This window comes from Ceratotherium simum, chromosome 19, assembly GCF_057802395.1.
Source record: "Ceratotherium simum simum isolate JZ-2026a chromosome 19, ASM5780239v1, whole genome shotgun sequence".
Lineage (NCBI taxonomy): Eukaryota > Metazoa > Chordata > Mammalia > Perissodactyla > Rhinocerotidae > Ceratotherium > Ceratotherium simum.
The window spans coordinates 39,722,681-39,747,500 of NC_141918.1; the positions used below are offsets into that span (position 1 = coordinate 39,722,681).

At 35.4% G+C, this 24,820-nt stretch overlaps 2 protein-coding genes across 5 annotated transcripts in view; one reads left to right on the plus strand and one right to left on the minus strand.

The window, feature by feature from the left end:
* CEP85L (centrosomal protein 85L) overlaps positions 1-24,820 on the minus strand; it is a 159,452-nt gene that overhangs the window by 81,492 nt on the left and 53,140 nt on the right. For all 4 annotated transcript variants that reach the window (XM_014781191.2, XM_004422262.3, XM_087444036.1 and 1 more), the window contains exon 3: positions 16,662-17,449. In XM_014781191.2, coding sequence (XP_014636677.1) covers positions 16,662-17,449 — 788 coding nt within the window. The remainder of the gene's footprint in view (positions 1-16,661; positions 17,450-24,820) is intronic.
* On the plus strand, positions 1,715-12,537 carry PLN (phospholamban). The gene is made up of 2 exons (XM_004422263.3): positions 1,715-1,794; positions 10,794-12,537. The coding sequence occupies exon 2, from the start codon at positions 10,881-10,883 to the stop codon at positions 11,037-11,039; it is 159 nt and encodes a 52-aa protein (XP_004422320.1). The 5' UTR covers positions 1,715-1,794; positions 10,794-10,880; the 3' UTR covers positions 11,040-12,537.

Genomic DNA, 24,820 nt, shown 5'->3' on the forward strand with positions numbered 1-24,820 from the left:
TTTGACTCCTCAGTCTGACCCTTAGCAGCTCTGTCATCTTTGACAAATTCCTATAAACCACTTTAGGCCTGTATTTCAAGCCTAGGTTTTGTATTGCAGTCATCATTGGCAATTGATGATAATAACAGATCCTTATTATATAAGGATTGGAAGAAAAAATGCTTGTAGAGTACTGAGCAAAATGTCAAACGTTATTCATGCAATTTCTTTAATTTGGGGTTTTACTTTTAAGTTGTAAATTTTCCCTTAGCAATGTTCACAGAAGGTCTTTGCTGAAATATTATTTTTCTGTTAGTTTTAGCTGATTCATTAAATAACGAGAGATTTTCTCTAGAGAAGGATTTTATCTTTCTTTGGAAGAAGCCAAAATCATCTCCATTTAAGGACACATGAGCAGCTGCTGCAGCGCATTTCAATTACCCACAGGAAAGTGAAGCAGGCTGAGTTCACGTTGCAATAAGTATAAAAAAATTAAAAACTAACGAATAGCTACTCCAGATTTACAAGAGATTTAAGAATCAGAATTTGCAGGTGTGATGATTTAAGTAAATCTAATATACTAACAAAAAATTAGAAGAAACAGGAAAATGATGCATGGGTTTTCAAAAGAATTCTTTTCCCAGTTCTACTATAAGATAAACTGTTCTAGGAAGTTCAAAAATTTCATTCCATTTACTAAAATTTCATTTATATAATAATTTTCAGGAAAACAGCTACTGCATTAAGGCACATCCTTTTAGAAATACTATACAACTTAAATTTCCAACACATGCACACCTACTGTCAATAAAGTATCATTAACTAGGATGCCACTGATTAGGAATCTGATTATTTCTTTGTTGCTAGCAAGTTACTCTTCATACTGCATCAGCTTATAAAAGTTTTATAAGACTTGATGGTAATTTAATGCAGCTGTTAAAAAACCCTACATCCTTAAATTTGTAAATTTTTAAAATTTTTTAATTCTGTAAACTTTTCTTAGCATGATATATATCAGTTTAAATAGGAGAATTACTATTCATAAATATATTGTTAAAGCCCTAATTAAAGAAAACACAGGTGAATTAAATACATTTACTAGTTCTTCCTTTATAAGATAAAGCTAATTTTTTAAAATGAAAATCAGTTATTAGCCTGGTTTTCTCACACACTCTCCCTCCCCCATACACACGCAGGTATGAGGAGAGAAAACAAATAAGACAGAAAAGGTATAAAATTTGATTCTGTGAAAATGTTTAATTCTTGTCTTGCCAGAAGCTAACATTACAAAGCTGCAGTATTAAAGAAACAGTAGCAATAACAACTCAATGAAAGTTGCTTGGCTTAAGCCACTATTATTATCCTCACTCTATTAAAATTACCATTACTATAACTATTTTAGTTCTTCAGCATTATCACCACCAGTATACAAGTATTTCTAAAGCTGAAGATGCATGAATCTTTCAAAACAGCTTTCTATCCCCCCAATTTACTTAATTTTTTTTCATTTATCTTCCATATACTTTTAAAAATTAAAAACAAAAAAACGAAGCACAAAGTGTTAATGACCTTTCCATACTTAAATTAAGATAAATGACGTTCAAAAAGTTTGGTTGTGATAAGACGATAGCTAACCAATCACTACTTCAGAATTCCTGTGTGACATCATAAGACCTCCCTAGAACACTTTTTCTCCTCCACCTACTTCAATTGTTCCCACAGATCTGGTAACAGAGTCAGAAAACCTTCCAGCTAAACGCAGATAACACTTCACACAACTCCGTACTCTAGATTGTGATCATCACAACGGCCAAGGTAAGAAACAGATGTCACTGATTTTGGTAATTCTTACTTTCTATAATTCAAACTTACTGTACTTTTTAAAAAGAGTTAATCATATTTTGTAAATTTCAGTTTAAAGTTAGACAATACAATAAAGTGTCTGATATGACAAAAAGCTTAATTTGTAAATAAATGCTAATTTTTTAATTTCTAAATAAAATTCAGTGGCAGTAAGAATAAGACAACTTTAAAATAAGGGTCGCATTCATTTTTGGTCCTGGTTATTGGCTTGTCATTTTCATTTAACTTTCACTTTTATTTTGCTTTTCAAAAGTGAATTTCTGCCAATTGAAATATCTTTCAATTATTTTACATATTTGGTGGTAGTGGTGATTTGATTTCTCCATGCAAAAACAATAGCTTCACTTTGTTATTTTTACTCTGCTGAGAAATGAGGATTGAGCTATTTATATCTAAAATACTATGAACAGTCGTGTGATTGGCATGACTATTCTGATACTATCATCATGATTCTTTACAGTGAATATTAATAGAGTTTAAGAATATATAATACAAACTACTTTTAAAATGCTTTTGAAGACTTTTTTCTTATCTATAAAGTCCAGTCAACTTTCACCAAACACTTGTAAAAAAAAAAAAAATCCAAGCTTTTAATAAATTGAGTTACTTATATTAAATTCAACAGTATATCATAAATAACAAGTTCAGAAATTTTAAAATACTTGTCAAAAACACATGTAAAGTTCTAAAGTTACAAAATAGTATTTCAGAACTTTAAAAATAGACGTTACTTTGGCAGCATAAACATTCCTAAATATCTGATTTGAGTGAATCTGATAAAATGAATGTTTATTCTGCCTATTAATGAATATACTTTTATCAAGTTACTATCTTCCAGTGTTCCTCAGTTTCCTCTCCTGCATTTAAAAGGTGAGGGGGAGGAAAAAAGAAAAAAAAATGCCCAGGAATGGAGACACCACAATAAATTTTATAACTTCTGTTTGAATTCTGCTCTACTCTTGATGTTACTACAATCCTCAATTTAATATATGAAGTGTATCTTTATTCTTAAATCTCAGTCAGGGCATAAAGAATATCACATCGATTTTGTTTGACTATTTTTATTTTCCTATCTATATGTCAAAATAAAATTTACCTCTAGAATTCTAAGTCCTTAGGACAAATGTTTACTGCTTTTTATGGATAAGAACTTTGTAACTACATAAGCAGCTTTCCTTACGGGATGCCAAAACATTTCTAATTTTTGGCTACCACTGAGGCACCCTAACTGCCTCTCAATATCTTTATATTCATAAAATGTTCTTCCTCTGCTATTACACAAAAGTCACTCGGTGTGGCTGTTTTATATGCATATTTATGCATTTTTACTAAAATACCTATCAAATTACGTTCTCACACTTCAAAAGGGATGCTCATGAGTTCTTTTATAGTATCAGAACTTCACCACATCACAAATTGCTCCAAAAAGTTGATAATTTCTAGAAAGAGCAGAAATTCTGCTATTAAAGTTATCCTTAGATAAACAATGTGTCTAGATTAATAGAAATTACATAGTTATAGTGACCGTTGTTCGAATTTCAAACATAATGCCCTAGTGTCAGACGTTATGTCCCAACTAGTTCATCTCTATCATAAGGTGAAATTTAAGTATTGTTTTTGTTTATAAAGACATGTGGTTTAAAACTAAGTGCTAAAAAAAGTGTCAGATGAAATAAAATGGAAGAAATGTGAAAGATGTTTTAATTATGAAAATTCATTATGTTTTAAACACACGAAAGAGCTAGAGTACTCTGCTTTACTAAGAGGAGTCACGTCACAATCATTTCCTAAAACGCAAGCATCAACATCATTTTAAAAGTATTTTAGTGGACATAAAGGAAAATAATATTCCAGAAAAAAATTACATTCGGCTACATATTTATACATATTGTTTCTTAATCTCACTAAATTGGAGATAAGAGAATATCTGTATGAACAAAATAGTTAAAAAAAATTTTTAATGTATTAAAGTATTACATAATATATTAATTATGTAATGTACCAAATTATGTAATATATTAAAATTTTAAGTAAAAAATGTACAGATTAGATTGCGTCTCTAAATTAGTTAATATTTATTACCAATCCTAAAAACAAATTCCTTCCTTATTCTTGAACAATTTTCTAAATGCATTGGTGTATACAAATATTTCATTTGATGCTCTTAACTCCCTCTATGTTTGACACTATACCTCTATTTTACAATTTAGGAAACAGATGGGCAAAGGTGAATTGCCCAAGGTCACAGAGCTAGGAAATGGTGGAGGCTTGGCAGGAGCTGAGGTTTTATAACTCTTCATTTGCACATCCCATCCACTGATCAACATGGCTTAAAAATAAATCATGACATTGGCAAAGCAAAATAAATTGCAAGTCCTCAAATACTGTTAAAATGGTATGTTAAAAGGCAAAGTTGGAGGATACGAACTTTAAAACCACTCCATTTCATTTAAAGTTACTTTACACACGAGGCATTATGTCCTTAGTAACCTACATAATATCCTCCTGATCATTTCAAAGCCAGGGATATAAGAAAGTTATAGATGACCACAGTTACTAAGCAATACACCCTGCAAGGCAAAACTCAAAATAACTGCACAGACTTTTAAAACAATAACATGCCACAATCAATCAAGTTAATGTTTCCTTTTATTTGTTGCTTTGCTAAAATATTCATGCCTTTTATCTATTTAGCCTTGATATCTAAAATCTAGGTTAATTTCTCCTCAAAACTTTTCACAAAAACCACACTTTCATGTTTTATTCCAGTTCCATATTAAATCCTTAGCTTTCCTCAATTTCATTTCTGACGTCCTCATATTCTACCATTTAAAATATTTAACCCCATTTGTTGCGAGGTGCTTGAACAGAGGAATCTTGCTTTGTTATTTACGCTATGAAAATCACTAACTTTTATCTAAACTGTGAATTAACACAGCACTGATTATACCAGCAAAGGAGTAAACCTAAAGGTCAGAAATCAAGGAAATAATTATTCTAACTCACAGTGACCTAAATCAGATAATCTATAGTCTCTTTGACCATTTCCAGAAATAGTACATCATTGTCCTTACCCTACATAATTCTGAAGCATACATTACCAAACAAACACATGACAATGAGGCTCGAGTGTGCAGCTCCACCCCAGTGCACTGGTAGTCCACTGAGGACCTCTAGTGCTATTTAAAATGTACTCCACCTTCAGGTCTTTCCAAAAAAAAAAAAAACAATTCACTCACATTCATGCGAGGATATTGCATTGGCATTTATTTTTCCTTTAAACTTCCCCTACACTCCTTCTCCACATGCTCTTTTCCCAAAAGAAGAATCTGAAGTCTCAACTACTACAGATTAAAATGAATATTTTAATTGCAAATAAATTAATTTTAACATAAACAGATAACGCAAGGCTACAGACAAAATAGCAATAGCAACATGCCCATTTCAAAGAGAAAATCTCTCTATGCTGTTGTTTAATAAATTTTCCTAAAGGCAGAGCTTTAAAACAAGTGAAACATTTCATTATAGGTCAATTTAGGGGTTGAGAATATTGATTTTTTTATGTTTAGACAACTCTTTTCATAACCAGGCAGAAGCAGCTTGAAGATTCTTTCAAATAGCCAGTGTAGACCAACAATGCGCTGGAATGTTGCTGCCACAAAGTGACTTCCAATAGAACTTCCAAGTTTAGCATTAGGGAATCTCAAAAGGAAAATGATTCCACCAAAGTGAACTTTTGGATGCCAAAACATTGACGATAAATCTAATGATGAACTGTCCTGATTTAATTCAACAAGTCAAAAAAAATGCATACACAATCACTTCTGGATTATCTGTGAAAATGACAGCAAATACTAGGCAAAAATAAAACTTCAAAATAATCCTAATACAGACAAGTCCTGTAAACTCAAATCTATAGAGAATTCTAACCTTCTGAACCAATTAAATGGATAAAAAATTCTAAAAAGTATCTGTCAGACTGTAATCTTGGATGTGTATTATTTGAATTTACCAGGAAAATATGCCCACGTTTTACTAAAAGAATAAATAAGCAGACAAAAATAAAAGGAAAGCAAAATTCTGAAATCCACAGCTACAGATCAAGAATTTCAGGAATTGATGATTTCAGCAGAGGGAGTACCCTAAAAAACTGAAGTCCGGAAAGTTCTACAATGCACTGAACGTGTTTAAATTATAAGCGGGGATTACTGCTCAGCATATACAACATTGCAAAGGTATCAATTGACCAGCAAATCATAAAGCAGATCACCAAAAGTTTCCAAAAGTCTACGGAGGTTCCTTTTGCATAAGAAAGCATCTGATATTACGTTAAGAAATAGGACTCACTACAGACAAAGTGAAGATTCCTGCAGAAGCTGATAGAGTACCTTCCACCCAAATGCTGCCCAACATGGCACATAATATTTGTTGAAGGAATAGAGTTGCCTGTGTTGTCTCTCTCCTTCTTCCACTTCAAAAAACAGAATACTATCTTGAACTTGACTGTATTTACTTCCCAATTTCACCCTTTTGAGCAAAAGAGGAAAAGTGGACAACCAAAGGCTTTATAAACCCTACAAAGAATAGGAAACAGTTGTTCTTCCCATCTCTCCAAAAATTAGAATAATCATAGATCCCACAGACATCCAAGATACTCTCTGGGTAAATTTCTGCCTCTTACATGTAATTCAAGAGACAGGGATTGGGCATTTCTACAACCAAACTCCTATCAAGGCATCTTTCATATTTTCAATATTCTGATTCTAGGGCTGGATGATGAATTAATTTTTAAAGTCTCCTTACTCCTCCTGTCCCAAACACCTAACTTATACATATTATCATCCTTTAAAAAAGGGGAGTAGAGCTGTTTTCCATCTTCATGGCTGTTTAAGCCAGATTCAAGTTCAGAACATCCCAACACAATCTATTTCTCATTATACTAAAAGAATGCTCTAAAAAGATCAGATAAAATGAAAATAAAGTGAAATTTTTCTAGGCTCTCCACCAAATATTACTTTATTTACAGCTTGGCTCTAAGAAAAGGGGGAAAAAAGACTGCAGGCGTTCTAAACTCACAGGATGGTTGTGAGTGCAGAGAAAAGAATGATAAACACCTGACACCCATGCCATAAATTCTGATGCAGTGAAGGTCACAGACAACTCCAAAAATAGACCTGTGCTGTTCCCACACACAGCTTTCCAATTCTCAACATAGGACAGGAAGCCCCATCTTGCACGGATGATTTTTGGCTTAATTATCATATAGATTTTGCAGGTTCAGCAGAATTAGGACTCAACATATTTCAGATTGAACTACTGTAAAATAAACTGGGCCCAATAAATGGAAAGCATACAGCTAATATTTCAGCATGTACAGCAGATTTGTTTTGGGTTTTAGCATAAGACTATAAAGAGACTCAAATCACTTTATTATTATAACATATTTCTGAGTTTGACAAGAAACAAGACACTTTTTGGTTGTCTCCGTCATACTCAATTTGTTTCCAGGAATAAACTATATTTTTTCAATAATAGTTGGCTGTTGAAGTATTATGAGATCATCTTTAAAGTATATTCATTATACTTTTATCAGTAGAGGCTCATCTCTTTTGGGCACACCTATTCCTATTTCACAAACACCAAATATTCATTTGTACAAAGCCTAGTTCAGGTTAATGCTGTTAATCATTAACAACAATTTATCTAAGTTGTAATCCTCTAAGGTAAATCCTCTAAACCTCATTTTCCTCATCTGTAATAGGAAGAGACTTGAGAAGAAGTTTGGAGTTTACATGTTCAACTATCAAATTCTGTTATTCTAACTGGTTAATCTGTTAATCAAAGCACTATCTTTAATCATTAACAATTTTATAAAAAATATTAAATCATAGAAATCCCTTATTCAACTTCATTGATTTAGTCAAATGGTACCAATTATGCACTAAGTACTAGAATACAAAATAATAACACATGGTTCCTTATACTCATGAACTAGAAGTCTAGTCAGGGGCAAAGACTTGTAAATCAAAATTATAGCAGGGCCAGCCCCATGGCATAGTGGTTGAGTTCAGCGCACTCTACTTCAGCGGACCAGGTTCATGGGTTCGGATCCTAGGTGCGGACCTACTCCACTCATCAGCCATCCTGTGGCGGCAACCCACATACAAAACGGGGGAAGACTGGCACAGATGTTAGCTCAGGGCTAATATTCCCCAAGCAAAAAAAGAGGAAGACAGGCTGGCCTGGTGGCGTAATGGTTAAGAGTGCGCGCACTCTACTTCAGCAGCCAGGGGTTCATAGGTTCGGATCCCGGGCATGGACCTACACACCGCTTATCAAGTCATGCTGTGGCAGGCGTCCCACATATAAAGTAGAGGAAGATGGCCATGGATGTTAGCTCAGGGCCAATCTTCCTCAGCAAAAAGAGGAAGATTGGCAATAGATGTTAGCTCAGGGTGAATCTTCCTCAGGAAAAAAAAAAATTATAGCACAGCTATCCTGATATAGGTAATATTAAAGCCCTACTGAAAACCTGCAGAGGTGATAACCAATTCTGCCTTAATGTTACTCACTGTGTTACTCACAGAAGGTTTCATTAGGAAGTATTATTTAAACTGGGCCTTAACAATCAACTGAAGTTTGCCTGGCAAAGAATCAGAGGTAGAGGGAGGTGAAAGGGAGACATTCCAGGAAGAGCCAGAACAACATGTGCAAAAGGCAGAAGCATAAAAGGGAATTAAGTATTTATGGAAAGGTGACATGTTTCATGTGACTGAAGCACCACTCATCAGTGTCAGGGTAGGGAATGACTCTCGTATATGCTTCATGAGGAACAACTGGCCAGGTTCCTCCTCTTCCATGTTTTATCTCAAAATAATTTTCAAATTCAGACCTTTTAGATCCTGAGTTCTAAAATTTCACAAAGAGGAATTACCAATACTAATTCTTATTCCTTTCTTAACTGTTATATATCCTCATATAAAGCAACTAGTTAAATGAAATCTTCCCCATAACTACCCAACAGTATAAATTCACCATATCTACGATAAGCAAATAGAAGCAGAAACAACTTAATGCATTTTCCCAACAAAAGATAAAATACTATAGAAATAAAGTGGTTATCAGAGGAATTCAAACAAAAGTAATTAAATTAAATATATACCAAGTTTAAACCACCGTTTTCTAAGTAGGAAGTGTTATAAACTAAGTAACAGCCACTTGTGTTGGACAATGAAGAATATATGCTAGAGATATATATGTGCTAAAGAATATACACCAGAGAAACACAGGTTGTTACCAACTCTTTTAAGAGAGTGAAGTTTGATGTAAGTTGGCTGTTGGGATCTCCTCACTACTCTGAAGGAGTCCAGAGTCTCCAGCCAAATGAAAGCCCAGTCTAGTATTTAATTCAAAACATAAGAGAGACAAGTTGAAGTACTGAAACTACAGCATCTAACCACCATATATCACATGGTTTCTTTGTAACAATAAATGAAAAGTTCTAACTGCTCATGCCTGATACATAGTATCTTACCCTTTCCCATTCTTTCAGTTCTCCCCTCTGCTCTCTTCAGCACTAGTCCCTCTCGGAAATGGAGCTGTCGGTTTGACATGGGTTTTCAGGGGATGTACAGACACTAGGGAGAAAATGAAATCTGGCTACTGGAGTAAGGTAGTAATATCCTGATTAACAATGATATATCAACAAACATTAACAGCCATTACCTCTGGGCAATTGTGGTTATTTTTTAAATTCCATTTCTAATTTTTCTTATTTCAAAATTTATATAGATGCATCCCGATTGACAACAAAATATTCCCAAATGTTAACAGCTATTACCTCTCGACAGTTAATTTACAGTTAATTTTTAATCTATATCTAATTTTTCTACAATGCTATGTTAAGTATTTTGTTTTATTAATTAGCAAAGATAATTAATTAGGCAGCAACTAATTAATTATTAGGCAGACTAGCCTGTGGGAGCTCAGAAAGAAAGCAAATGGAAACCTCTGCACTTAAGTACAGGTCATTTGTAAATAGGAACTGTGGTAAATAGTGACATAATGATCATTTTATTACTATGCTTTCTGAACCTGACAGTCTTCAGTACTTAATATTGTCTTGTTCAAATGTTTCTTAAAACAGCATATTCATCAAAAGGAATGAAAAACATTTGAATCTATAGTCTGGTAAAACATTTCCCATTTAACTATTTTATTTTGGAATAAAATCAACATCCAGAGAAAAATTTATTGCATGCATTTCTTTTTATGAGATTTGCTCTGGAGCTATTAAAACACCAATGTTCACCACAATTACGCTCACAGAGAAATAGTCTTAATAAAACTACGTAAGAAGTTCTGCCCAAGGAAACAGCCCAAAACAAGCTGCACCCAAATAACCAAACTATACTTCTAGTCATTTTGAGAGGAGGAGGCAAAGACTGAAGTTACTACACTCCAAACACAAGACAAATGAGACATTATCGTGACCATCACCAAAAACGACAGACACTTAGAGAGAGGCAGAGAAACATGCGTGTGTATGTGCCCATACACACACAGACTACAGAGATTTTTTTGTGTGTGTGTGAGGAAGATGAGCCCTGAGCTAACATCTGCCAATCCTCCTCTTTTTTGCTGAGGAAGACTGGCCCTGGGCTAACATCAATGCCCATCTTCCTCTACTTTATGTGGGACACCACCACAGCATGGCTTGACAAGCAGTGCGTCGGTGCACGCCCGGGATCCGAACTTGCGAACCCCGGGCCACCGCAGTGGAGCGCGCACACTTAACTGCTTGCGCCACCGGGCCGGCCCAGACTATAGAGATTGATGTCATAAATACAAATAATGTTGAGGAAGACGAATTAATACAAAATCGTGTTTTACCTGTTCAGAGAATAGGTTACACATATGATCCTAATCCATTTACTATTTTTACATTCCAGGCTACCTAAAAGAAGACCGTGATCTCACACTTGGCTGCCCACTTTTTATCTTTCCTTTGACGTTTAAGACTCAGACTTCCTGGCATCATGGAGAAAGTCCAATACCTCACTCGCTCTGCTATAAGAAGAGCTTCAACCATTGAAATGCCTCAACAAGCACGTCAAAATCTCCAGAACCTATTTATCAATTTCTGTCTCATCTTAATCTGTCTCTTGCTGATCTGCATAATCGTGATGCTTCTCTGAAGTTTGGCTGCAATGTCCAGGGCTGCAACTTATCGCCATCAGCTTCAAATCTGTCATCCCATGAAGAGGGGAAAACAATACTATATAATAGACCACTTCCTAAGTAGAAGAATTTCTTTGTGAAAAGGTCAAGATTCAGAACAAAACAAATTGTTAGCAAATGTATTCATCTGCTGGATCTTGTAAACATGAAAAGGGCCTTATTTTCAAAAATTAACTTTAAAATGACTATAATGTAAGTGTGCATAATGTAACTGTTGATTTCCTCAACAGAGCTTGTAAGTTTCTATCCCAAATCTTTTCTGAGGATGAACTAGGGGTTTAGTTTTGAAACCGCACTGCTAATAAGTTCACTTCATATATAAAGCATTAGCTTCACTCTTTGGGGTAAATATAATTTATATTGTACTGTAAAAGCCTCTTTGATGTTTATTAAGTATTTTTCAGGTCTTCACCAAGTACCAAAATAACCATTCAAATGAAGTGTCATAATTTGAAATAGCCCACTGACTCCTCACATCTGTTATCTTTATTACTATCATACAGAAGTCTTTGTAGTAACTCTATCAGAACCTACATTCTAAAATAGAAATTGTATTTTTTTCTATACATACAACACTAACATTTTTTAAAGTTTATGACAATTAAGTAGGAAAAAGTAAGGCCATACTCTTACACAAATAAATTTCTCTGAACTAATTTTTTCAAAGAATTATAGAATTCTAGTATGTAGGTAAACCATAAATCTGTTCTTGCTAGTACATTATGATCTGTAGATAAGAACTGTTGGTTAATTTAACATCTGACAGTGTGATTAGCCATAATTACTAATATGCCAATAGAATAGAGTCTAACCTTAATTTAAAGTACAGTAGTTGATTATCTGAGTTAGAGTATGTAACTCACCATACTATGTCTTTGGAATCATGAAATCTTAAGACTTTAGAATGATTTTATAGGTTGTCTTCTATACTAACCTCATATTCAAAGTAGGCAAGGTAAAGAACAAAGAATAAAAATACATTATTTCAAGTGTTAAAAAATAAAATTTTGAATTCTCTCTCCAAAATTAACTAACTCTTTGATTATACTTTGAAATGAACTTTTTGTCCCACTATTGTTCATGATACAATAAAACTATTTTTCCTTAATTTATCAACCAGATGGCAAACCCCTATGTGGTAGGCCACTCTACTACACTAAATTATAGACCCAGCAATGCTAATATACAATTATTTTCTTCCTGAATACATTTTTAATTTCATTTAAAAATATCCTCCAACAACTCATAAAACAACAGAAGTAAAAATTGGCGTTGGAAAATATATTCACCAAAATTTGGTAATTTAAGTTGACTCAGTTTAAAATTAAGTCTAAAACAATTTACACCTATACTGCGTAATCCAATAATTTTAACTTCAGTTCATGACATATTAATAATATAGCAATTATTAGAGGAGTAGAGAATGTGTAATTTACTATATGATTTTCTAAAATATGACTACTAAAAGAATTTGAGAAGTCAATATGGACCTTGGTTTGTAACACAAATGCTGCTAACGGAACACTGAAGGAGACATTTGTTTTAAATTTTTCTGAATCCCTGAGAGGTACTAGAGATGGGGAGTGGGACAGTTTTGGTTCACTGATATCTGAAGAACAGAGGAAAAAGCGGTCTCATACTGATAGGGGGATTTCTTGAGGGAACTCTCATGTATAGGTTGGAAATCCCTAATATCAACTTGAAAGCTTATAAATAACAAGCGATACATTCACCTCACTGGTGTGAGTATTATCCATGCAAAAAGTAACCAAGTTCTATAATTAGCTGCACTGATCTTAAAAATAAGTGGAAAATCTGAAATGACAAGTTCTATTCCTTTTATTACATTGTTCATTACAACATCAACTTAAACTATAAACTGTGAAGTGATGGGGTTTTTCCCAAGCAAAAGAGAAATACAGAATTTTTTTGTTTTTCATTCTGCCTTTAATAAAAATTAAAACCTTATACTCCAGGATTACAGAATACTGTAACTCAGATTATAATGTAGAACAAAAACCCATTCTTTAAATGGAACTTATTTATTCTGTTTATCATGATGTGTAAAGAGCAAGATATAATAAAACAATGTATTTTAAAAAATTTAAGTACCACATGTTCAAATATTTTCTACTGCAGAATAAATTCTCATCTTAATTTATAGGGTACTAAAAATGAACTAATTTTTAAATGTTTAATGTCTTTTATATTTTAGTTGGTTCAAAATGTTTATTTAATGCAAATCACCTATATTAAAATGAACCTTCTTGAACTCAGAGAAATCACTCTATAATACACTCAGGGTTGATATGATCATACAACAATCTAATTACAAGTAGTTTTGATTTTGTAGGTTGTTTTTGGTGACTTACCCCAAATAAAATAAGATCAAGATTTCCTAACCAGACACAAGAGGGCAGACCTTCATAAAATAATGAACTTCCTACTACCTAAAAATTACTTTTCTTTGATTATTTTTGAGTCTTCTGGCAACCTGGGGAAATTATAAAATCTCAAAAAAGATCTCTTCTGCTAAATAACAGCACACTTTAAATGTCTAAAAATTATATGCCAAAACTATATAGAAAAGTTGACACATGACAAAAAGTCAAACATATTACTAATTTTATTTATTAAAACATGTAAAAAATCAATTATAAGCTTTTTAGCTACCTAGGGAATGTATCATAATGTCATAGCCTATCTACAAAGAGCGTTATAGTGTCCATATCTTTCAATGTACAGTTATATCATCTTAAGAAAATTAAAGACAAAACAGGGTGCAAAAACAAGAATAAAAGTAAGAAAATTTTCTTTTGGAGGATGTAAAAGGACACATAAAATGCTCTTACATTAAAACTTTTTCATTCTTATGTTAGAGAAAAACCAAGTCAATTTAACTTCGTCATTTTATCAAACTTTTTATTTATATTTTTGATTTATATAAGAGAACTTTTCCAGTAAAATATGTTGAAATCATTTGGTGCCAGTATCTTGACTGATCAAGACCCTCCATGATTTAAAAAGGCACAAAATTTTATCTTCATCTTTTTAATGATTGCAACCCAGAACTTAGAAACATCCTAGAGCATATAAGATGAGAAAGGAGGATCAACAACTTTGTCAATAAAAAGACCGCTTCCTCATTACTGTCTGGGAGATCCACTGTGAGCTTTAGAAATCCAATGCACACTGCTGTGTGTAGAAGCACACACCCTCGGTTCCCCTCCCACCTCTTCCTCTGCTCTCAAAAAAGGAAATGCAAGAGGGACCTGGAAAGGGATCCATTCTTTCCAAAGAGAAGACAAGACTGTACTGTTTGTTTTTCTCTTCTGTCATGGTCCTTGTGGGGTCAGACAGTTTTGGGGGAGGGTAGGGGGAGGGTAGGAGGAGAGGGGTGATAGAGAACAGAGGAAAGAACCAAGGACAGTGGTGGACACTGCACGTGGAGGCCTGTATCCCAGCCAATGAGGGCACAGATGGCTTCTCTCCACTCACAAAGGAAAAGGCTTCAGAGTACTATCTGCACTCAGCTGACTTAGTAGGAAACCATGGGAATTAGGAATACCATGCACATAAGACTATGAGGTTGGCTCAATAAGTACTCTGGACTGAGTCCTAAGAAGAGCAAAACTTCCATGTTACAATATTAACCTTTTCAGGGAGAAAAGGTAGAGAAGGAGGCTGTGAGGATCAAATGAGATTAAAGATTGAGAGCTACTAAGTTCTATATAAATCTAGGGTGGTGTTAGATTGTCACTCTCAGCCAATTCCTTTTCTTAGTTGTAAGAGTTGTTTTTTTCATGGTGAGAGTTTAGCAGTTGTGCTTGAAAATCATACACATTCTCACAATTTATCAGATGGGCTGATCCTTACTAAGGCTCTTCCCTTTATGCAAAAATTAGACTAAAAGGAAGCCAATGTTTTAAAGAGTCTTAAAAAGCAAGTAAGATGAGAGCTTTAAAAGTAAGGATAGTGCTTGGAGGTCCCAAGGAGAAAGCATTTAAGAATTTTTTCCTGTAGTGGTTCAAGAAGAGAATTAGAAGGGAAGCAGTCAATTAAATATTGCAATTGAAGTATCTAAGTTTTCTTTACCTGGTTTCATCTTTCTACTCCAAAACATAAAAGCACTATAAAGAGACCATCTCAAATAAGGTTAATCAAAAAGTAGACCTTTCCAGGGTGCATGCACTGGAATTTTGTCCCTTATAGCCTTCTTCCTTTACTATGCACTGGGAAGATGATTTAAAATTTAAGTTTTGCTCCACAATGGATCTCCAAGCTCCCTACCCTCTCTACATTGCTTCAAGGTTGGGGAAAACTTTGTTTACAGCAGAGGTTCCTACAAGCGCAATGAAAGAAGGAGAGAAGTGGTGCTTGCTCCTTTAAATTCACCCAATTTTCTCACTTACCTACCTTTCTATCGCTCCTACTTCAGGTTGGGGTAGAATACTCAGCCCCTCTGGACAACTCCAACTCTGGGTAAAGACACCAGCTGGAGAAACAACTGCCCAATCCCTGTTCTCTTAGAATCATAAGCATTTGAGAACTAAAATATGATAGTATTTGAAAAATTAGGTTTCCTATAGTATTTGAAAAATTAGGTTTCCTATGTTTTAATCACTTGAATCCATAAATCACAAATAAATCTGGTTAATTTGCTCTTTTCTGATTTGCAATTCAGACATCATAATGAAGCTTCTGTTTGGTTATGTGGTTTAAATATACATAATCAAGATTATAAGAACTGTTTCAACAACAAGTGTAAAGAAGGCACATGGGTGTGTGGAGGGTTCTCCTGTGAATGTAGCATATTAGGTTGTGTCTGTGTTTTGGGGCTTTCTAAGACTTGTGAGGTTCCTAGATAAGTGATCTCCTTATCCTTTCATAGAATATATTCCTTTAATCTTTATTATTTTTCATTAGTAGTAGTAACGAATAGTAATTTAAAACTTTTACTCATAAAATGCTTTCCTTAAACTGATAAGTAAATCTTGACACCTGATTTAATTTTTTAAAAAATAAGCACATCTGTTTTATAAACCTAAATACATATCGACCATTACCAAAACTTCATAAATGACTTTAGTTCCACCTTCTCATTTTATAGATGAAGAAACTGAGGCCGGAGACATTAAACACTAAGTGAGAGGTAGAGAAGCATCCAGATTCTGAATCTGGTGGAACCAGAAACAAAATCCAAGACCCCACACTCCCAAGTCAATGTTCTTTCCATTATACCACTCCAGCTCCTTTGTTTCTGTCTCAAGTTTCCTTAGACCCAACATGTTTTGCTTTGTTTATTTTTACACCCATTTAACAAATGAGAAGGAAAGTAAAGACCGAGTTAGGTACAAGGTTTTAAGCTTTTCACATTAATGAGTCTCAAATTGTCTTTAAGTTTTGTTTATCGATGCAACACTTTTCGAGTTTATAACATTTATGCTTACTAACTTGCAGGGGAAAGGAAAAGCAAAACAATCTGTGGCTACGAACACATTGTCATACACTACAGCAAGTGTGCTGTTATACTCATAACATCCACTGGGGGGAAGCAAACACTAGATTTTGAGCCTTACCTGCATTGGTGATATACTTTCTTGTCGAAACTCTTCAATTTGGTGCTGTTGCCAAGGAGCTAAACTGTAAGCGTCCTCTGTAGTTCTACCTTCCAAAGGATTTGTCTTCAACTGCTCTGTAAGCCACATCTGTGTCCTCACAGAAGGCTGAATGGGAACTCCACCTACTGCCTGCTGAGCAAGCATTAAGTATTTCGGAGGTTCAAAAGTCTCTGAGCTCGTCATAATAGGTTTGCTCTCAGGTAAGGCACTATATGTCATGTCTAAGGTCTGTCTCCGAAGAGTGGAGGAAGAAGCTCTAAAGTCTTCTTTGCTACAGCTCTCAAATTTATATTTGCAGTCCAGAGTTGATGATCGTTTTTTATTTATTTCCTTGTCCTCTAGCTTAAGCATCTCCATACTATCATGTAAACAGCTGGGCCCAACTGTCCTTAGTTGTGATGCTAAAGCCTTGCCTCTCCCTGCCTTTTCCAAACCACTCCTTGACTCTCCAGTGTTGACACCGCCACTCTGGCTGCAGCCATCTGGGGCAGGGAGTTTGGATAAAGATGACCATTTCCGGAGGGGCTGGAAGTCTTTCATGTCTAGTGAAGAGTCCTGCTCTGCTCTATGGTGGTTTCCCAACGTTTGCATGAGGCTCGTGCTCCATTGTGAGCCATCTGATGTCAACGGTTCCCTGTGTTTGGAAACTGAAGCACTGGAGTTGGACGGCATGACATGGGCAGTAGGAAGAGTAACCAATGATCGACTAGGCTTAAAAGATAACGTGCCACTTGAAGTTGAATGATCTGGAAAGAGAAAAGAACGCTAAATGAGCTGCAATTAACAGGGGGAAAAAATGAAGCAAATGCCAAAACAAAAATCTGAATATGGGTTCCCAGCACAAGTTTTTCAAAATAAGAGACTTATTATTATTATTCCTTTAAGTCTATCTGAAACAAATCAAACATACTTTCAAACATTATTTTCTAAAAATGGATACATAACAAAGTGTATATCCATTTACCATCTACTTACAAATGAAAAATGACTGGACAATAGGTTTATAGTTACCCTATTTAATGTAAGTATTGTGCCTTTAAAAGAAACATCCATCTCCCTACTGAAAGGTCTTACTCATAATTTAGCACTGAAGCCTCAGACACAACTCTATCAGAAAATGGTATTTTTCAGTGTCTTTCCTAAACTGTGGAAATGTATGGCAAATCTGAACATTTTAGTACCACCCCAAACTCTAACTCAAATCAGAAATACGGGTAAAGGAGCTCCTGCAATAATGGAAAATAATCAGAAAGGGTTCTAGCAATATATTTGTGGATATGGAATAATTCCTACATTCCTGGTCTCCTTTAACGGCATCATCAATGATGTATTTCCCAAGCTAGAACTCTTGGAGTCTACTGTGATTCCTATCTTTCTCTGTACATTCAATAAATCCTCAAGTTGTAAATTTTTACTTCCAATATGATTAAACAGCTATTGCCTTCAGTCAGGACTTCACATAATATTATTCTACACACAGGAACAGTTTTAGAGCCTCTGTGGAAGCCCAATAGATAAATAAGGGCCTCTATACTCAAAGAACTTAACCATCAAGTGCTCAACTATCATCAAATGTGCCAAATTAAAATCTAGGATTATATCCAAGATGACATAAAGAAATGGAAAGATATCCCATGCACATGGATTGGAAGAATAAACATAGTTAAAATGTCTATATTACCTAAAGCAATCTACAGATTCAATGCAATCCCAATCAGAATCCCAATGACATTCTTCACAGAAATAGAAAAAAGAATACTAAAATTTATATGGGGCAACAAAAGACCCCGAATAGCTAAAGAAATCCTAAAGAAAAAGAACAAAGCAGGAGGCATCACAATCCCTGACTTCAAAACATACTACAAAGCAATAGTAATCAAAACAGCATGGTACTGGTACAAAAACAGACACACAGATCAATGGAACAGAATTGAAAGCCCAGAAATAAAACCACACATATACGGACAGCTAATTTTCGACAAAGGTGCTAAGAACATGCAATGGAGAAAGGAAAGTCTCTTCAATAAATGGTGTTGGGAAAACTGGACAGTCACATGCAAAAGAATGAAAGTGGACCATGTGCTATCACCATTCACAAAAATTAACTCAAAATGGATCAGAGACCTGAAGGTGAGACCTGAAACTATAAAACTCATAGAAGAAAATATAGGCAACACACTATTTGACACTGGACATAGAGGAATCTTTTCAGATGCCGTGCCTACCCAGACTAGGGAAACTAAAGAAAATATAAACAAGTGGGACTTTATCGGATTAAAGAGCTTTTATAAGACAAATGAAACCAGAATCAAGATGAACAGACAACCCACCAGCTGGGAGAGAATATTTGCAAAACATACATCTGACAAGGGGTTGATCTCCATAATATATAAAGAACTCACAATTGAACAACAAAAAAACAAACAACCCGATCAAAAAATGGGCAGAGGAAATGAACAGACACTTCTCCAAGGAAGATATACAGATGGCCAAGAGGCACATGAAAAGATGCTCAACATCACTAATCATCAGGGAAATGCAAATCAAAACAACACTAAGATACCACCTCACGCCTGTTAGAATGGCTATAATCACCAAGACAAAAAACAACAAATGTTGGAGAGGATGTGGAGAAACAGGAACCCTCATACACAGCTGGTGGGAATGCAAATTGGTGCAGCCTCTATGGAAAACGGTATGGAGATTCCTCAAAGAATTAAAAATAGAGATGCCCTATGATCCAGCCATCCCACTACTGGGAATCTATCCAACGCACCTGAAATCAACAATCCAAAGAGGCTTATGCACCCCTATGTTCATTGCAGCATTATTCACCATAGCCAAGAAGTGGAAGCAACCTAAGTGTCCCTCGACTGACGATTGGATTAAGAAAATGTGGTATATATATACAATGGAATACTACTCAGCCATAAAAAAAGACAAAATCGTCCCATTTGCAACAACATGGATGGGTCTGGAGCGTACTATGTTAAGTGAAATAAGCCAGAAAGAGAAAGACAAACACTGTATGATCTCACTCATATGTGGAATATAAACCAACACATGGACAGAGAAAACTGGACTGTGGTTACCAGGGGCAGTGGGGGTGGGGGGTGGGCACAAGGGATGAAGGGAGTCATATATATGGTGATGGACAAACAAAAATGTACAACCCAAAATTTCACAATGTTAGAAACCATTAAAAAATCAATAAAAAAAAAAAATCTAGGATTATAATTTTAATCAGAGGATATCCAGAAAGAGGACAGCAATTTGAAGTGTGGGGGGAGAGGAGGTGAGTGATGAAAAGCAACTTCCATAGTTTATTCTATATATTTTCATACTCTTTAACTCATATTATATTTAAATATTACTTGTGAGCTTTGATATTGTTTTAAAGAAATAGAGTAATGGGAAAAGAAATGTTGAGACAGTCATAATAAAATTCAGATGAGAAAGAGCCAGGCAAATTAATTCAAAAAATGGAATTCTAGTAGGGTTTTGCACAAAATTTATTTACCTGGAGATGAAAAAGGAAAAACATTACAGATGGAGGAATATGAGCAAAAGCATTATAGTGGATATTTATCATATTCAAGCTCTCCATCAGCTTCTGCAGAACCTTTCTGTACGCAGGGAAATTCCCACATTATAAGATTAACCTCCCAAAACAAATGTTACATCTCAAATTCCCAACATACTCTGCAACTATGATGCAGACATTCGGAAGCACCTGCACAAGATTTCAGTTTGGAAGTGAGTCACGTGAGAAAATGGGCTCTGTGTGGAGCAACCATTTTTGGCTGGAATGGGTAACAGCAGAGGCATCGGCCTTTCACAATGGCGGCAGCAGAGGCAGCCAAAGCGAGTCCAGCCCAGAAGGGCAGCAGCTGGGCAGCACTGGCGGTTTCCTCCAGTGCTTGGTGGGGCAATGGAGTGACAGTTCTCAGGGGTGATTTCAGGGGTGAAGCCTGGTTCTCCAGCCCTCCCCCGAAATTCTGTGAGGTACCAAACACCCTTAAATTCCTCATCTGCTCAACCAGCCAGTCAGCTTCTTCTGCTGATTGGGAACACTAACTGATCCAAGCGTGAAGCCAGGAGAATGTGGCTCCAAAAGAAGAAAGCCAATTCTCTCGTTTATCTGCAGTACGGAGTAAGGGTCAAGAAAAGTTGCTGAAGATCACTCGTGACAGGTAAAGGTGATGCAGAGTCCGACGAGTCTTCAAACGCCCTGCTGAAGCAAGAGCCTGGCCTCCATTCTGCAGGAAATATGGTATCACTGAAAGCTTCCAAGGCGGAGTGACATGATCAAAACAGTACTCAAGATGATGACTCGGGCAGCAGTGCTAAGGATGGACCAAAGCAAAACGCTCGGGAGCAGAAAGACTGACTAGCATGGTAATCAGTAGAAGGAAACAGAGGGGAATATGCTACTGAAGGTCAGTTCTAAATAAAAATAGGACAAATGTCCCCCAAAAGACTATGGAATATTTGTATTAATATAGTATTATATCTATTTTTACAAATGTATACATGTTTGTGTTATTATTCCTAAAGGAATATTTGTATTCACATCATCACAGCCTCTTAAAAATATCTTTATTTTTTTAAAAAACAAACCAAAAAATGAATTTTACATCAAATTTGAAATTTTCAGTTTTTTACATTTAAAAAAATTTGTAAGTAAAGATATAAAGTAAAGGCTAGCTATAACAGTTTTGAAATCAGACTTTGTAGATTCAACTCCCGGCTCTACCACTTGTCATGTGTGCGCAAACAAGTTATTTAACCTCTTTGCATCACAGTTACCTCATTCATAAAGTGGAGATGACAACAATAAGGATTAAATGAAATAATACACATAAAGTACTCAGAAGAATTCCTGGCACAAAGCAAAATGTTAGTTATAATTACACGATTGAAAAAGCTAAAAGAAAATGTTATTTTCCATATAGCAGACAAAAGGTTAAATACCCATACTATACAAAGAACTCCAACAAATAAAAAAACTAACAATCCAATTTTTTTTAATTTTTTTTTTTTTTGCGCCCAAAGCCCCAGTAGATAGTTGTATGTCACAGCTGCACACCCTTCTAGTTGCTGCCTTCTAGTTGCTGTATGTGGGACTCGGCCTCAGGATGGACAGAGAAGTGGTGCCTCGATGCGCACCCGGGATCCGAACCCGGGCCGCCAGCATCGCAGCGCACGCACTTAACCACCAAGCCACAGGGCCGGCCCATAACAATCCAATTTTAAAATAGGCAAATGAGGGCCGGCCCAGTGGCATAGTGGTTAAGTTTGCGCACTCCGCTTTGGTGGCCCGGGGTTCACGGGTTCAGATCCCAGGTGTGGACCTACGCACCACTTATCAAGCCATGCCGAACAGGCATCCCACATATAAGGTGGAGGAAGATGGGCATGGATGTTAGCCCAGGGCCAATCTTCAGCAAAAAGAGGATTAGTAACAGATGTTAGCTCAGGGCTAATCTTCCTCAAAAAAAAAAAAAAAAAGGCAAAGGAAATCACCAAATAGAAATACAAAATAAAGAATATACGTTAAAAAAAAAAGATGCTCAAACTCATTAATAGTAAAAGTGCATTCCTTATTATATTCACAAAATTATTAAAAGTTGCTAATACCCTACAATGATGGGCACACAAATTTTTACAGCCTTCAGAAGAAGAAGGGCAATCTGTCTGTATATATCAATATTTAAAACATGCGAATATATATAAACACGTGCATATGTGCATATAAACACATATATATTCATGACCAGAATAATACACTCAAAACTTAATAAACAAAGGTAACCACTGCATAGTGGAAAGAGGAGAAAAGGAGAAAGATGTTTTCACATTTTAGTTTATACAATGTCTTACTTTAATTTCTTTTCAAGGAGCATAACTTCACTATTTTGTCAAGCTTCTGCAAAGATGTTTTGTTTTGTGACCTCAAAGAGTTTGAAATATCTCAAAGAACAGTTACTAAAGTATTAATAATATATCAGGTGACTGTCTCACTTTCCATGTCACAGCTGGAACCCCTGAAACCAGAGATCACCAGTCCTGCTGCTTCTTACATCTGATAATGTACCGCTTTCCTGGCTGCCTTGGCTAGCTCACTACTGCCCAACTGCACGGAAAATCAACAACTGGTGATACAAGACAATTCCACATCAGACTAGTATTTACTCCTACAAATCTGAAAGCAATTGATATATGGTCACAGAACATTACACCAAGGAGAGAATTTACTCCTAGAAGTCACTTATCTGAAGTTCTCAAACTTCAGCATACAAAAAAAGCTACCTGGGATCTGGAGCCCTACTCCAAGAGATTCTGATTCAGTTAGAGTAGAAAGGGGTCCAGGAAATATCACTTTTTAATCGGTAATTCTGCTATTCTATTCACTACAACGTCATTCCACCTGGGTCTGATTCCAGTTCTGAAGCCTTCAAGCTTAAATATCCCAAGTTCAACCATCACCAGCATCTAAGTTCTAGTGTAAAAATTGATTTACTGTGACATTCAGAATTCATTACTGTCAAAACTAAGGAGTAAAGCTTAGTCTAATCGCACACATATGCACATACATACATATGGACAAACATGAATAAATAAGCAATTAAATATTTGATGGTATGACTATCTGAAAAAAGGGACCATATCTCTTAGACAGAGATGTGTACAGAAAATACTAATTTTAATGATTTTAACACTTTAAAAATATTATTTTGCCCTAATGAAACACAATTAGAGGTAGATGCAATGCAATTCCTAACGTGCTTTATCACACTACCTAATTGTAGCCACAAATCCAAAATGCAAGTTATTACAATGGCATCTGGCCCATAGTTAAGTTACAACAGTGAAATCTGAAACCAGCAGAAGGTAGTCTCTTTAAAGACCAGAAGATACGGTTTATAGCATTCACAGAGAGCACAGAAGAGCGAACGGTTTCAGAGAGATTTCAGCTTGTAAGGGAAAAATACAAGAGGAGGACATTGTTCTAACCTGATAAAGCAAGTGAATTATATTTAAGATAACACATCTGAATTCTGAACATAATCCCAACCTTCTGTTTCACTGTCATGTTATTCTTATCTGGCAATAGATGAATACATTGATTCTATCTTCTCTTATATATAGGGATAGACTCTCTCTCTGCTCTATCCTTCTTAGAGTAAAAAGGAATTAAATTCAAAAAAGATCACACCTTCCAGATCTGTAACAATAAATCTTGAGTCTTTACAGTAAGAAAAAAAAGTAATCAGAACATTATATAACACTGTGTCAAATTTTCTCATTTAAAATGGAACAGCTTAATATATGTATCAGTCAAGATGAAATATTATAACAAATATTTTATACTTTTAAATAAAAATGTTAACACTAGCTCAAAGGCAATAATTAAGTTTTATACAACACTGATACTTTTTTCCCTTCCTGCTAATGCCATGATCATATCATATGAGGGGAAAAAAACATTTTTTTTTTTTTTGTGAGGAAGATCAGCCCTGAGCTAACATCCATGCTAATCCTCCTCTTTTTGCTGAGGAAGACCGGCTCTGAGCTAACATCTATTGCCAATCCTTCTGCTTTTTTTTTCCCCAAAGCCCTAGTAGATAGTTGTATGTCATAGTTGCACATCCTTCTAGTTGCTGTATGTGGGACGCGGCCTCAGCATGGCCGGAGAAGCGGTGCCTTGGTGGGCACCTGGGATCCGAACCCAGGCTGCCAGTAGCGGAACGTGCTCACTTAACCGCTAAGCCACGGGGCCGGCCCCAAAAAAACATCCTTATGCCACATGTAACCCCATCAATTTTTGTTTTTTGTTTTTTTTTTTTTACAAATGAACATTTCTAAGTATTCCCTATATTTTTAGGTAAATTCTTTTAAATATTGTAATTAAATATCATAAACTACACTCTGGTAGGAAAGGCGCTATATAAAGAAATTCAACAATAATTCAACCAAAGAATCTCCTAGGAATGTACTATGTACAAGGCACTGCACTAGGGAGAAAAGACAATGCAAATATATTGTTTGCAATAAAAATATAAATACAACCCTTCCTCACAGGGTTTATAACTTCACCATTACACACATAGCTG